Here is a 15,125-nt window from a genome sequence, read left to right as displayed (position 1 = left end):
AAACGTACATTTTCAACCCCTCCACCACCACTCTCAGAAGAACTTTCCCCACCCCAGCCAGTCCTAAAAAGTACCTGATTTCCTGCCGCCTTCCCCACTACCCTCTGCATAATAGAATGCTCTGTAACACAATCTAAAGCAAAGTAAATGGCATCTTGGCCTCTCTGCTCATTCACTCTTGGCAGGAGTCTCCAATCCACCTTACCCCCAGTACAAAAAATACCTGGCATCTTGCCATTCTCCATCATCCACAAGAGAACCTTATCCTCCCCCACTCACTCTATAGTAAATACCTGGGACTAGATTTATCAAGGTGGTGCAAGGCAACATAAGCCCTTAAATAATATTTACTATGCCACACAGCGCCACCTTGCATGACTCTGCGTGGCATAGTAAATCTGGAGTAACACACAGCAGTGCAGTGCCTTGCATTATTCTGCATAAGGAAGGAGTTCCACGGGTGGAGTGTGCGTGTTCCCACGCATCCGCCCATATTTTTAAGCCCATTCCCAGATTTACTTAGACTAATAAACCTGGGAAATGCATTGAAATGTTATGCCTTCCCACGTGAGGCGTAACGAAAAGAAATATGTTTATTTCTCCTCTTTATTTCTCCTTTTATATGTGCTGTATTCTAGCACACGTAGCAAGAGGAAAGTGCCTCTGAGGATTATTTTTGTGTATGAAGGTGCCCCTTCCTGCACAAAAACAATCCTGGCTGTAACGCAGGCACACTTACACATTGACGCAAGGGTGTCTGCGTTGGAGCTTGGCAACCACAAGTGCACCAACGCAGAGAGAGAGAGCCGGACTGCGCCATATGTAGCAATTATGGAGTATTCCCGCCCTTTACGTTTGATTTGCGCAGCAAGTTGTCCTGCTGCACTGCGCTGTGTCAGATCTTAATAAATCTGAGCCCTGGCGTTCTGCCACCCTGCTGTGCCACCCACTGCACCTCACCCCAGACCAGGGGCGGCTGGTGACATTTGAAAGTGGTGGGGCGTAAAATGATTGCAAAGGAAGCAAACGAACGTGTGAGTAGTCGCGGGGGGCGGTCACGCGCGGGGGTGGGGGGGGTCGCACGGGAGAATAAGCAAACGAACGTGTGATCAGTCGCGGAGGGGTCACGCACGGGGGGTCACACGGGAGAATACAATGAAAATTAAAAGGAAAACGTACCTGACCGCCTCTGCTCCTGGTCCGCGTTGGCGCCTCTGCCCCCTTCAAACCGGAACACCACGTCAGCACTAGAGTGGCAACCCCTCAGCCAATCCTGGCGCTGCTGCAGCGCCAGGATTGGCTGAGGGCACAGCTTACGCTACGCCTGCCCATTAGGAGACCGAGGGGCTCCTAATGGGCATGCGCAAGGCAGTAAAAACACAAGTACGCATGACTGGGCACGGGCTAAAAATTACTCTCCATGCCCACTCATGCGCACTTTTGCTGCAGTGCTGCCTGTCCCTGGCTGGTCTGACAATGCATGTCAGTCAATATGACGCCGGACCGCCCACGGTCCGACGTCATGCTGACTGACATGCATTGTCAGTTCTCCCCACCCTCGGCGTCTCTAAACTTAAGTAAACTAAGTTCAGAGACACCGAGGGAGCTGCGGGTGCGGGCGGGTGCGCGGGGGCGGGGGGGCAACGCCCCACACCCCAATGGACGCACCGCGCCTGCCCCAGACTCCTTCTTCAAGTATGAGAGGAAGGGACAGTACTACGCTGACAGCGCCTACATTTTCCTGTCGGCACAAGTCTGCCCTGATCTCAGGGTAGAGGGAGCATGGCAGATGGAGGCACATGCGCACCGCCCACGATCCCCCTCCTTTAGGGTAAGTGGCCTATCGCCCCCTGCTGGAGCTGAGGCTTCATTAGTGCAGCAGGTGCAGTGCACTGTTGCACAATTGGTGTGAGGGACCCACTGCGCCAGAGTTATTTCTGTCTTTTACTCCCCAGCTGGGGGAATGGGGCCCATTTTCTCTATAAGCAGTAGGGTCGTGGAAACCTTGGTATCTTCACTTCCATATACAAACAACGGGGCAGATTTACAAGCCCCTTGCGCCACTTTTGCGCCACTTTTCCCATGTTAAAAATGACGCAAAAGTGGCGTAAGGGCCTTGTAAATAAGGCCCAACATATTTAATTATGTCGGACACCGTAAGAGCTGGGAATAAATGTGGTTCGAAACCAGTGCTATTAATAACGATTTTTTATGGCAGCAAATACATGGCAGATCTTTAATTACATCATTCTGGCTTCAGTTATTGCAAGCGCGGCTCTGCGCATGCCTGCATAGTGGTGAGCCTGGGGCCCTGCTTGTGTTATCACAGGTTTTAGATACATACTTGGAAAGTGTTACTAATGACTGAACTTTGCATAATTGTTAAAGGTTCCGCACACAATAGAAATAATTAAATTAATTGCTGCAGTGCTTCCCAGCTCGTGTGGGTCGAAGTTTGGAAGTGTTAGTCTTTACTCATTCACACCCTCATTTCCACTACAAGCAAGACCGCCGTTCTCTGTTTTTTGGCTGAGAAATTCGGTGGGGAGGGGACAGCTCATTTGTATGTAGAATGCGTTTTTAATGCCGGGGTTAGAGATTTTGTGAACGCCAATGCCAAATACTGTTTGCACTTGAAAGGATAAAAGCAATGTTTTATCTTTGGAAAAGCACAATCATTGACACAAGTACCAATTAATTGATTGCATTTTTTTTATTTTTCTAGACATGGAGACGACTTGATAGTAACCCCTTTTGCACAGGTGCGTACTAACCATCTACTTCATTTTTACTGTACTTTAAATGCAATTAAAGTCTAGCCTTCCTTTAAATGTGTGAGGCAGCAAAATATTAACTCAGCAATTAAAATATGATACTTCTGTTTCACACAGGTGCTAGCGAGTTTGCGAAGTGTGAGAAACAATTTTACGCTGCTGACGAATATTCAGGGAGCACCCAACAAGTATGTTCTACGATTTTTATTAAAAGTTGATACTTTTTTTGTGTTTCAAAAATAATTGATGTGTTATTTTGTTCATTAACTGCCATTCGTGCTGGCCTGTTTTCGCAATGTGAGTCTTGATTTTAGAGGTCGCCGCTAGAGGGCCCACTTCACCCTGGTTTAAAAGAATTTCAATTCAACTCCAACTTGGTGGATTGTTACATTTCGAAATGGTGGAAGTTTCAACAAAGGACCTTGTCTTAAGTTATACTGATTAAATTTCGGAGCACTTTCAGTAGCAAGGCGCTATTTATTCTGATTATGTTTTATACATAAGAACGCACTGGCGTAAATGTCAATGTCATTCCATCGCAGTAATCGCATCTTGAGTCCCATGTCTTTGTGCTGTTTAGCTTTGTGGGAGCTTTATATTAATACTATCTTGGTACCCAGCCCCGAATCCTAAAAAAAAGCCCTTATTACCGCTTAACACTTTCCATTCCTAAAACCTAAAAAAAGCCCTACGATCTTTTTTGTTTCACTAATAACAGGATTAGTTTAACGAATCTGCACAAAACTTTCCAAAACGAAAGTTCATTCTCCTTGACTATTACATGGAAAGTTTTGCATAAGCCCAGAAAGTGGGGGTCAAAAAAAACGGGGGCAGGTGTTCCAAAACATTGATTTCCAATGTTAATTCCCAGTAATCTGGAAGAGCTTGAAAGCACTCTCGGAAGACCTTAAAAGCACTCTCAGAAGGGCTTAAAAGCACTCTAAGAAGGGCTTAAAAGCACTCTCGATCAAGGTAGCTCAGCCGCAATACGGCTTTAAGATCTGAGCGCGGCATTTGACACCGTGGATCATACCACACTGTTAAATAGAATGAGGGAGATCGGGATCCAGGATAAAGCCTTGGATTGGCTGGTGTCCTTTCTAAATGATAGATCCTTCCAAGTCATGGAATCCATCCATTTCTCTGACAAATATGCCATTGATATGTGGGGTGCCACAGGGTTCCTTACTCAGCCCTACGTTCTTCAGTGTCTATATGCGACCTGATATCGTCCAGAAGTTTGGCATCTCCATGGCCTAATACGCAGATGATACGCAGTTGGTGGTCTCTTTTTATATTGGAGCAAATTTGGCGCCCTGTCAAGAAAAGGTGGTGGAGTGGATGACAAGCAGCTGCATGAAGTTAAATGGGGACAAGACAGCGTTGATGATTCTGGGGAGCAAATCTGTCCCCAGGCCCCTGCTTAGCTGCCCAAACTGTATGGGAAACTCGCTAGCTCCGAATCCTTCCATTAAGAATCTCGGAATCTGGATTGACAACGACTTGACAATGAAAGTTCAAGCAAAAAAGCTGGCAGGTTCCTGCTTCGGACTACTTAGAATGATCGGAAAGGTCCTGGAGCTGATTCCAAAACATTTAAGGAAAATAGTAATTCATGCAATGGTGATTTTCCATCTTGACTATGGTAATTCACTCTACCTAGGCTCCCCGAAATATGTTATAAGATGTGCAGCACGCTGCAGCTAGGCTTCTGTGTGAGGTCCCAATTTAAGTACCAGTAGGGGAGCATCTAAAACAGCTTCATTAGCTTCCGATCGATGCCAGGATCAAATTTAAGTCACTTTGCTTGACCCATAAAGCAAAAAACAACCGAGGTCCCCCGACAATCAGGGGCTTGATTGTGCCATATGTCCCTAACAAGTCTAAGATCATCTCAAGAACACCTTCTTGGAACTACAAGGATCAAGAGAGCAAGATGGAGAAGTAGATCCTTCTCACATCTGGCACCTCAGCTTTGGAACACATTGCGATGTGAATTAGGATTTGTGGAAGTGGAATCTAGCTTCAGGAAAAAAGTTAAAGACATGAATATTTCCGCAGTACTTCTAATGTACTTACATATTTTCTCTTCCACAGTTCTCTCATTTAGCGCTGGGAAGCCCTTGGGCAGCTATGTGCTTTAGAAAGCTACTTAACCTAACATACACATAAACATACCAAGAATAAGATCAGTCCCTGACACGTGTTCCAGTCTGCTTGCTGACCCCATCCCACCCTCTAATGACGAGAAAGGGTGGGGAGCCTCAGATTGATTGATAAGCAGCCCTGGAAGGTACAGAGATGATGCCCTACACTGCTTTAAATTGTGACACTACTGCGGGTCATATGTGGGTGGTCCGAGAGGACCCTCGAGGAATGAAGCGCAGGGCTGGCGCTGAGTCAGCCCTTCATAGCCTGTAAGTTAAAGGTCCCCCCAAAAAAAGGTTGTGGGCACTCGTTCACTGGCATGTGCATCTGGAAACCAGTGGCGGCTGCTCAGAATCCGAAGTAGTAGGGTGGCGCAGGGGAATACAAAAATGATAAAAACACAGACAAAAAAATTAACTAAAAAATATAAAACAGTACTTCCCTGCTGCTGCGTCCGCCACCTTGCTCCTCTCCAGATGCTAGACTGCGGCAGTCCAGGGGTGGTGTACACTGCTCATGTTCCCAGATGCCAATCCTAATGCTGCTCTCATGCTAGGAATACCATTACCCAGCATGAGAGGAGCGCTGGGATTGGTCTGAGCAGCCTGGTTTGCTGCTCAGACAGTACCTGGGAGCCTGGGACTGTTCTCCACTCGGCTGTGTAGGACAGCTTGCGTTGGAGAAATGCTAAGTGCGCATGTTGGTTTGGCCTCCCTAAGACGGCCGGCCAGACAGATATGCGCACTTAGGGGTCCACCACTCCTCCTCCATACAGCAAGCTGTTGTCACAAAAACAGTTTATTATTGAATCTATATACATTATAAATAACTATTGCCTGCTAGCCAAGCCGTTCCTATAGCTATGGGGGCCTGGAATAGTCTGAATTGTCACACTTGTAGGAGTGTGATGGTTAGTAGTTGTGTTGTTTCTATCATTGGCAGCACTGGCAGGGGCAAAGTGTGGTGCACACTGCAGTGGCCTCCTGAAGAGAACCCTGGCACTTATGTTTTAAAAAAAATATAAATTAAGCACTGCAGCTATACAATTAATTAATTTCTCATCCACCAGTAGGTTTCCCTTTGCATCCACAAATGGCATTTTCCTATACAAGGGGAGAATATTGAAAGCAGTGGAGGAATACGACCCACTTGAAGTCCCACTATTGGTAACAGGGCCCTGTCCTGATCCTGTCTTGCAGTTGGTGTTTTAACCATTATGAAACTGCACTTCCTGAAACACCAGAAGCAGTTGTTTAAATCCACATCGTGCTGAAAATGTAGGCCACAAGCAGATATGAAGCTGTGAATGTAGTGCAGGTGGAGACAGGGGGAGGACTTGTAGGACATCGCAGGCTATCAACTACCAGAGATGCACTGTGGTTGTACTACCATCGGGTTGGTGTTGCTTGTGGGGTGCATTTGTTACTCAACCACTAGGGTGTTTTATGATGCTGGAATTACGTGATTGATTGGCAGCTCATACTGGGCACTTGGCATTAGGTATAGTCAGCGGCCACATCAGTGGCGTAACAAAGGTCCCCGCAGCCCATGCGGTGTGGGGGGCACCAAGGTTCATCGGGCCCCCTCAACACAGTACCCTGGCAGCTCCTGAGTGAGTCCGGAGAGGGGCCCCTCCATGCACTGTGCAAGGGGCCCCTTCAAGTTTCGTTACGCCACTGGGCCACATGCACATGCGACAACGTAACCCCTCGACTCCCATGAGCCAGCGTTTCAGACCCTCTTCACTAAAGCATATTCTTCGGTATTTGTAGAAACTAAAATAGGGAAAACTGCCTTGCTGAAGCTCAAGAGCTTAATGCTTTCTGGGCTGTTCCTCCTGGCATGGGGGCTGTGACTTTACCCCCAAGGTCAACTCATCATCAAAGGAGCCATTGGGTGAATAAAGCCACAATGGAACTCAAAACCCACGCAGACTCAAACAAAGGAACATTCTGGAATGCATTTGTTGGTGATTATTTGGAATGCAGGGCTGGGCAGAGAGAACTGTGTTTCCGCTACACTGGATATCCCCATGCATATTCAGTAGAGTTTGAGCAATGGATAGAGAACGCATCATCAAAAGAGCACAAATTGATGGCTAGATCAGTGAGGTACCCTGTGAGCTTTTGATCTTCTCCTACTAGTCCTATCCACCATCAACATCACTCTGGTAGCCTTTACGGCCACTTGTTGGTGGACTGGCAAGTACATCGGTCCAGGAACAAAGCTGACCAGATTATATCAAGTGGTTTAGCATCTGACCCAATTCAAGTCCATACTACATACACTGGGGCAAAACCTGATGAGACACAGGTGCTGTTGACTATGTACCTGAAGATGGGCTGTATAATTAGGCTATTTGGCTTTAGGTTTAAACCTATAATAACTGATAAAACCCCACCGAAAGGAAAATAGCCATCACTGGTGTAATCATATAAACACTGAAAAAACACCTTTGCAACCACAAACTAAGTGTCATTCAAAGAAAGGAAAAGATGAGTAAAATAGTCATTTTTATTTTGTCCTTAAGGGGCCAATACAATGTAACTTTGTTATACAAGGTAGTATCAAGAGAGACTGGGCTAACATTCTTCTGCTTGAGTTTTGTTGTTTAGGAATGTCACTGAAACATTGTCTCTTATTACTTTTGCTTTTTTTAGGTTTGTGGTCTTTGGTCTAACGATGCAGTGTTGAGATGCATTTTAGGTCTTATTTAGTTATTTTATGAACTGTAGAGAAACGGGAAATATCAAAATCATATTTCAAATTTTGGCTACATTTGACTTCTCTGATAGGTAAAATGGCTGGTTTAATTAGAATCTTCCCTAATATGTAGTATCACATTTACCCACAGACAGAGAATGGGTGAAATCCTTTGATACATCTGCCCCCCTTTCTAGTGAGTCAGTATTGATTGTAAGTGAATTGCCAAACACCCCAGTTTTCAAACATTCAATGCAACATGTAGTGACAGGTATGTGTGAAAAGAATGTTGTCACCAAGCATCTGAGATCGTTGTGAAAACATGACACCAGGCGTTTGGTAAACATGGAACACAGTGTAACTTGGAATGCTGCTGAAAAAAGTTCCTAACAAGTTTAATTAAGATTGGAGTGATATTGTTTGTATTTGCAGTAATTCAGCTACGTATTTGAACAAGTTGTATGATGACCTGTCAAAATCGATACCTGAGCTGAAGTGCTTCCCTGTAAGAGATCCTTGTCACTTGAAAGCATCTTAACAATCTTCAGAGTTAATGAAGAATGCTATTGACTTAGTAGTCCATTCTGGTGCAGTAAAAATGTATTTGGCCCTCATATACCCTGTGCACACACTACCTATACACATGCACTATCAGTGCAGAAAGCAAGCAATAATTAAAATTAAATTAAAATTCCATAAACACCGGAAAAACACAGTTTCTGTTGTTTTTAATGGCGCAAAAATGTGTAACCACTGATAACCACTGTTTTTTAAGGTATTGAAAAAACTGAAAACCCCCCACCAGAATTTACCAAAAATAGAAACTGAAAACAGGAAAGCCTATGTATAATTCATTTACTGCACATGGAGCATTGTGTGTCAGCAAAGGGAAACCAGCAACAGGCTAGGGCAGCTGAAACAGGTATCACTTAACTAGAAAGAGGGATACTTTTTCATACTTTGAAATGATAGCATCAGCAATAATCCACATTAATAGCATGAAACCTCCATGCTCAAAACTGTGAATGGTGGTGTTTGTGTCTTCAATACCAGAAGCTCCTACCTCCTGATTCTTTTCGATCTATCATATTCCTTTGGTATTATGGATCATAAAACCCTCTCAAAACTCCCAAGAAGCAGAACAGGTGTTCAAATGGTGCATGTTGGACTTGGCCCTAATGGTGGTAGTGGTTTTAGGCCCCTGGGCACTTTAGCACTGTGGCCCAGTGTAAAGTGTGTGCGCTCCCTGAGTGCGTGTGGTGAGACTGGCCTGCCCTCCCATAGGAATGCATGGAGGATATGTGTGTCCATGGTAGTTCCTGATGTGAGAGGAGTGCCAGGGCGAGTTTGGTATGTGCAAACTCGTGAGAATAAATGCTGCGCAATGGTGTGCGCAGATTTATTGTGACTGGTGGAGAAGTGCCACTTCTAGAAGTTGGCATTTCTGTGTGCTGTGTGATGTGAATTGCATGTCTGGCTTGTGATTGACAGGAGCTGAGAGGGCTGGGGAATCCCAGGAGCCAGGGTGAGTCTGCCCGGTGGTGAATGGAGAGATCTGCATGTAGATGGGAGGGAGGAGTTGCACCTGGGACCTGAATAGGGCTGGGCCTTCCCTCCACAATGCTGGCTCCTCCTCCTGTGGTGCGTCTGATGTCCCTGGCCTGTCCTGTGAATAGAGAGGGGACTTGAGCAAAACAAAGTGCTCATGAACCAGTTGTATCTGGTTCTCCCCTTGCCTTACAGTTGCAGAACAAAGGAAAAGGCTGTATAAAAGAAGGGGCTGTGACCCCATGAAAATGTTCTTGTTCTGGACTTGAATCTACCAGGGGTGGGCTGCTGCTGGGGCTCAGGGGAAGGCTTGCCTCCCTGGGCCCTGCCCTGCCCCTGGATGCCTGGAGGACTTCTTTCTGGGGACCCTTCTGCCCTGCATTACCCTCTCATCTTTAAGGACTTCCAGGACTTTAATCTAGCACCTCGTGAGCGCTTTGCTCTTGGGACCAGGAGGCTCTGCTTGGTGTTGCTGGGAGGAGCTGGCATTCTGCTCTTCGACTCGAGTATTCCCCCACCCTGCTGTGAAACCAAGCGGGAGCCCACCCCGCTGGTTGTGCTGATAATCGCGGGTGCCCACCCCGCTTATTGCTGTTGAGGATAGCGGGTGCCCACCCCGCTTTTTGTTTGTATTCGAGGGCGGGTGCCCCCCCCCCCCGCAATTGCCTGTGTACTACGCGGGAGCCTACCCCGCATCGCCTCTTTGTGGTGGTTTCAAGCGGGTGCCCACCCCGCAGTTTTATCCATTTTCATCACGGGTGCCCACCCTGCTTAGGCGCAGTTGTAGCGGGTGCCCACCCCGCCTTTGAGGAAGGAAGCACCGCCGCAACAGAGGCAAAGCAAAAGGAATCTCCGGGTCGCTTCTGAATGCGACCCGGAAGTCAGGCAGGACGAGCCCGACGTGGGCGGGTCCTGCCGGTGAGACAGGAAGTCCTGCCAGCCTGGAGACGCGAGAGCAACAAACCTGGCGGTGTCGAGCGGGGCTTCCGTATGCCAGCGGTTGAGAGCCCCGCCAGATGTGCAGAAAAGTCCCGGGTCCCAGTAGGGGGCCCAGGTCAAGAGTAAAGGTGGCTGAGGCCGCCGACGGCAGCGCGGGGCTCCCAGGAGCGAAGGGAAGCCCCGCGCAGCGAGAAAAGTGCTGCCTGAGGGAGAGAAGACCCCGAGCGGCACCAGGAGCTACAGCGAGATCACCTGTCCCAGTGAGTGAGGGTTCACATTGTATGGGAGCCCGTGTGCTCCAACATGGGGGCAAAGTTATTTAAAAGCCCCCCTTTGCTGCGATGGTCACAGTTGCCCCGCTAGACAGTGGGCAACTGCAACGATGGGGACAGTTAATTTAGAAGGGCCCAGAGGGGCTGAAGAGGCACAGATGTGCCAAGGCCCTTTACTTTATTTTGTTGATCCTCAGCTGCGCCGCACCAGAGTGGGTAGCTGCACTGTTTTGCCGCATTCCTTCCCCTACGTAGTCCCAGTGCGCAAGTGAGAGCCCAGGCCTACATTTGCTATGCACAGCTGCCCAGCAAGTAGTGGGCAGCTGCAACGTTTAGGTTTTGCGCAGTGGCGCACCCTTGACCTTCGCTGCCTAGGCAGCCGCCCTGACTTTGTAGACATAGGGCATTTGAGCCCCTTTTCTGAGATGGACAGTTGGCCAGAGGGATTGTTAGATTTATAGGGCACCAGGCCCTAATGTGATGTGGTGCTAGGAAATGTGATTATGTAGTATGATTACGCACCCTGTGTTACACCTCTAAATGTGTTTTATGATTAGGAGGTTGTTTTGCATATCATGGTTTATGCTAGTGAGATTTATTCCCTAATGTGAGTTATGCTTAGGGGGTTAGGGTCTAAGGTGTTTAGACTTGTGAGAAAAAATGCATAATGGGTTTATGCTGATGAGGTCGGCGCAGAATGTAATGTGCGCCTGATGTGATACTGAGCCTAATGTAGTTGATGTTACAGGCTGATGCTAAGTACAGTGATTACCAGTAGTACTGGTTGTGTTCTATGTTTATGATAAATTCTACATTTACTAAATTCACTTTGTGATGGTACTGACAGTGGTCCAGTTGGCCCTGTCAGGTGTAAATAATCCCTTGTAAATATGACCTAGTGCCAGATGGCACCATGTATAATATGTGCTTACTATTCTAAGGTGTTATGATAATACAAAGGCTATTTTTATATATAACCTTGTGTGGAGTTCCTTTTGTGGTGTGCCTGGGGTGTTGTTGCTGTGTGCGTGCGCAAATGCTTTACACATTGCCTCCAGGATAAGCCTGACTGCTCATGCCAAGCTACCAAGGGGGTGAGCGGGGGTTATCTTTGGCGTGTAACTTCCTTGCCCTGACTAGAGTAGTGGTTTCTGCCTGGCTTTGGCACACGCCTCAGCCAACCAGAAATCCCATTTCTAACATTGGTGATCAGCGGTGGGATTACAACTTGCATTTGCGCAGTACCACAGCAACGACTGGCTGCACTACAAAACTCTGCATTTTAGATAGTCACATGGAACGGGATTATTGTTCTAAGTTGTTTTAAGTGTCATTTCTTTGGAAATGTGTTTCTTGTTTCACTATGAGTTGGGTGTCATGCCAAGGACAGAAAACCAGAGAATCTGGAGGAGTGACTGCCCTTGTGCAGACTGCTATTTCTTGGGTTGGCCTGAAGCTGAAGGAGTATTGTACTGCCCTTGTGCAGATTGGTATTTATGGGGTTGGCCTGCAGCGCAAGCTAAAGGATTTGTTAATGCCCCTGTACTGTCTGCTATTCCTTGGGTTGGGCCGAAGCTGAAGGAGTTGTTCTGCCCCTGTGCTGTCTGCTATTTCTAGGGTTGGCCTAAAGTGGTAACTTAATTGGCATGGAGTAACTAGCTCGGGAGGTTAGATTATCCCCTAAGTGCAGTTTTTTTTAAATTTAGTTTTCTGGTATCCCCAGTAGGGTGGGATCCAGTGGTGGCAGCAATTTGTAGTCCAGTGCAAGAAGTCCCATTCCCAGTTCCCAGAGTATGGTACCTGGTTGCCAGTTGGGTGAGGTACAGGTTGTGTTTCAGGGGCAGTAAGATGCTGTCTCACCAGTATTGGGGGGAGTGTGGATGAATGTTGTGTTGCACTGGACGATTGGGTGTTAAATTGTGTTAAAGGGTTGTTCAGTCTGTTGTGTCAGAGAGAATCTCCCAGTAATTGTTTTCCGAATTCGCACCAACACCTGGAGTGTGTAAATTCTTTTGAGTCTTTGGAGCTTGTTTTGGGGAGTGACGCTAGAAGAATGATGCAGGTGTCTCCACAAACCCTTGCGGCGGAGATGGTTCAGAGTAGCCAAGCTAGGTACCCTTATTGTGAGGAGGTTGTGTGGCCTCATGCCTGAACTGGTTGAGGGCGTGAGACTGGGTCGTATTCCGAACCCCAACCTCAGTCTCCAGGACTTGTTGGTTCCATGAGGGAACACCAGGTAGGGAGCCTAGTCTGTTCTGTTGGACTGTTCTTCGGGGTGGTTCTTCCTGTTTTAGGTAAGCTGGGAGAGTGTGTAGTCAGGCCTCCATCAGTTTTGGTGTCTAGCAGTGCCACTCCTAGGTGGAGGGTGCAGAGGTTCAGTTTTGAGGGGTGAGAGGGGGAAAGAGTCCCCAGTGGGAACCAGTGGGTCAGGGGCCGGCCAGAAGGGCTGAGCCACCAATGAGTGACCATGGTGACGCCACTTCTGTCCTGGGGCATCTTCACGCACTGTCAGAGGGACAGGAGGCCGTGAGCTCTGTGCCAGACAGACTGCCACACGACACGCTAGGTATGTGTCACCCTCGGGAGGGTATATGTACTCCCAGGAAGTCCTGGTTCTCCGGGCAATTGTGAGGTGGTACCCCCCTGAACGCAGGTGGGGTCCAGTTTTGAGGGGTGAGAGGGGGAAAGGGTCCCCAGTGGGAACCAGTGGGTCAGGGGCCTGCCAGAAGGGCTGAGCCACCAATGAGTGACCATGGTGACGCCACTTCTGTCCTGGGGCATCTTCACGCACTGTCAGAGGGACAGGAGGTCGTGAGTTCTCCTCCAGGCAGACTTTCACACGACACGCTATGTATGTGTCACCCTCGGGAGGGTATATGTACTCCCAGGAAGTCCTGGTTCGCCAGGCATCTGACCAAAGGGTACGTCCCTGGGTTAGGAAGCCTGTAGCCAGTGCTTCCGGATCTGGACGTAAGGGCAACTGTAGTCAGTGTCCTGGACATTAGTTATGTGTCAAACTCGTGAAGTCCTGGTTCACCGGGTATCTGACCAAAGGGTACGTCCCTGGGTTGGGGAGCCAGTAGCCGGTGTTTCAGGATCTCGACGTTAGGGCAGCTGTAGTCAGTGTCCTGGCCGGTTTGCCTTCTAGGGGTACCCCGGTGAACGCAGGTGGGGCTCATCTTAAGTGAAGAGACCCTGCTCTACAGTGGGAGGGTGCAGAACTCTGGAAGGGGGTGCAGAGGGAGGGAGTCCTCGTCTCTGACCCCGGTGCATCCGGTGAATGTGGATCCCAGGTGGTAGACCAGTTGATGGAGAGAGGTCCTGAACTGGTGGGGGAGTTGTGTTCTGTGGGGTGCTTACCTGGGAGGGTGCGGAACCTCAGAAGTAGAGGTAGGGTTTGGCATTCTTGCCCATGACCTCTGGTCAGCCTGAGGGTGCAGACCCTAGGTTGAAGGATCAGTGGTAGTTTGGAACTACACTGAGAGGGAGAGTGGAGAATGGTTATTGTATGCCAGGGGTTACTGCCCCCCACTCTGTGGTTTGGCAAGAACCAGTGGTATCTGGGTGGCCTAGGGCCTGGGCCTGGCCATGGACAACTAGGGAGTACCAGTGGGGTAGCCTAGTTGGGCCCGAATTTTATTTATATATTTTATTATTGTTGCATTTTATTATTTAGAGGGAACAACATGAGTTCAGAGTGGCATAGAACCGGAGGGTGTCTCTGCAGTGCGGGCCCGCGTCCATGTTTTCTCGCCTGAAGCAGGGAAGCCCATCAAGGGAATGATTGGTCTACCCTGCGTTTTGGCTGGGAGGGGGTCGTGTTGGACTTGGCCCTAATGGTGGTAGTGGTTTTAGGCCTCTGGGCACTTTAGCACTGTGGCCCAGTGTAAAGTGCGTGCGCTCCCTGAGTGTGTGTGATGAGATTGGCCTGCCCTCCCATAGGAATGCATGGAGGATATGTGTGTCCATGGTAGTTCCTGATGTTAGAGGAGTGCCGGGCGAGTTTGGTATGTGCGAACTCGTGAGAATAAATGCTGCGCAATGGTGTGCGCAGATTTATTGTGACTGGTGGAGAAGTGCCACTTCTAGAAGTTGGCATTTCTGTGTGCTGTGTGATGTGAAATGCATGTCTGGCTTGTGATTGACAGGAGCTGAGAGGGCTGGGGAATCCCAGGAGCCAGGGTGAGTCTGCCCGGTGGTGAATGGAGAGATCTGCATGTAGATGGGAGGGAGGAGTTGCACCTGGGACCTGAATAGGGCTGGGCCTTCCCTCCACAATGCTGGCTTCACCTCCTGTGGTGCGTCTGATGTCCCTGGCCTGTCCTGTGAATAGAGAGGGGACCTGAGCAAAACAAAGTGCTCCTGAACCAGTTGTATCTGGTTCTCCCCTTGCCCTACAGTTGCAGAACAAAGGAAAATGCTGTATAAAAGAAGGGGCTGTGACCCCATGAACATGTTCTTGTTCTGGACTTGAATCTACCAGGAGTGTGCTGCTGCTGGGGCTCAGGGGAAGGCTTGCCTCCCTGGGCCCTGCCCTGCCCCTGGATGCCTGGAGGACTTCTTTTTGGGGACCCTTCTGCCCTGCATTACCCTCTCATCTTTAAGGACTTCCAGGACTTTAATCTAGCACCTCGTGAGCACTTTGCTCTTGGGACCAGGAGGCTCTGCTAGGTGTTGCTGGGAGGAGCTGGCATTTTCAGCACTGAGCTGCATCGTGAGCGCTATATTTGGAAAATTGACT

General features: G+C 48.5%; 1 protein-coding gene across 3 annotated transcripts in view; it reads left to right on the top strand.

The window, feature by feature from the left end:
* The window catches only part of PDE4B (phosphodiesterase 4B), a 1,470,628-nt gene that overhangs the window by 1,217,808 nt on the left and 237,695 nt on the right, over positions 1–15,125 (top strand). For all 3 annotated transcript variants that reach the window (XM_085602355.1, XM_085602356.1, XM_085602357.1), the window contains 2 exons: positions 2,726–2,762; positions 2,892–2,962. In XM_085602355.1, coding sequence (XP_085458481.1) covers positions 2,726–2,762; positions 2,892–2,962 — 108 coding nt within the window. The remainder of the gene's footprint in view (positions 1–2,725; positions 2,763–2,891; positions 2,963–15,125) is intronic.

Source organism: Triturus cristatus, chromosome 4_2, assembly GCF_964204655.1.
Source record: "Triturus cristatus chromosome 4_2, aTriCri1.1, whole genome shotgun sequence".
In the NCBI taxonomy this organism is placed as follows: domain Eukaryota; kingdom Metazoa; phylum Chordata; class Amphibia; order Caudata; family Salamandridae; genus Triturus; species Triturus cristatus.
The sequence above is the reverse complement of the archived record's forward strand: the minus strand, read 5'-3'. Positions and strand labels throughout refer to the sequence as shown.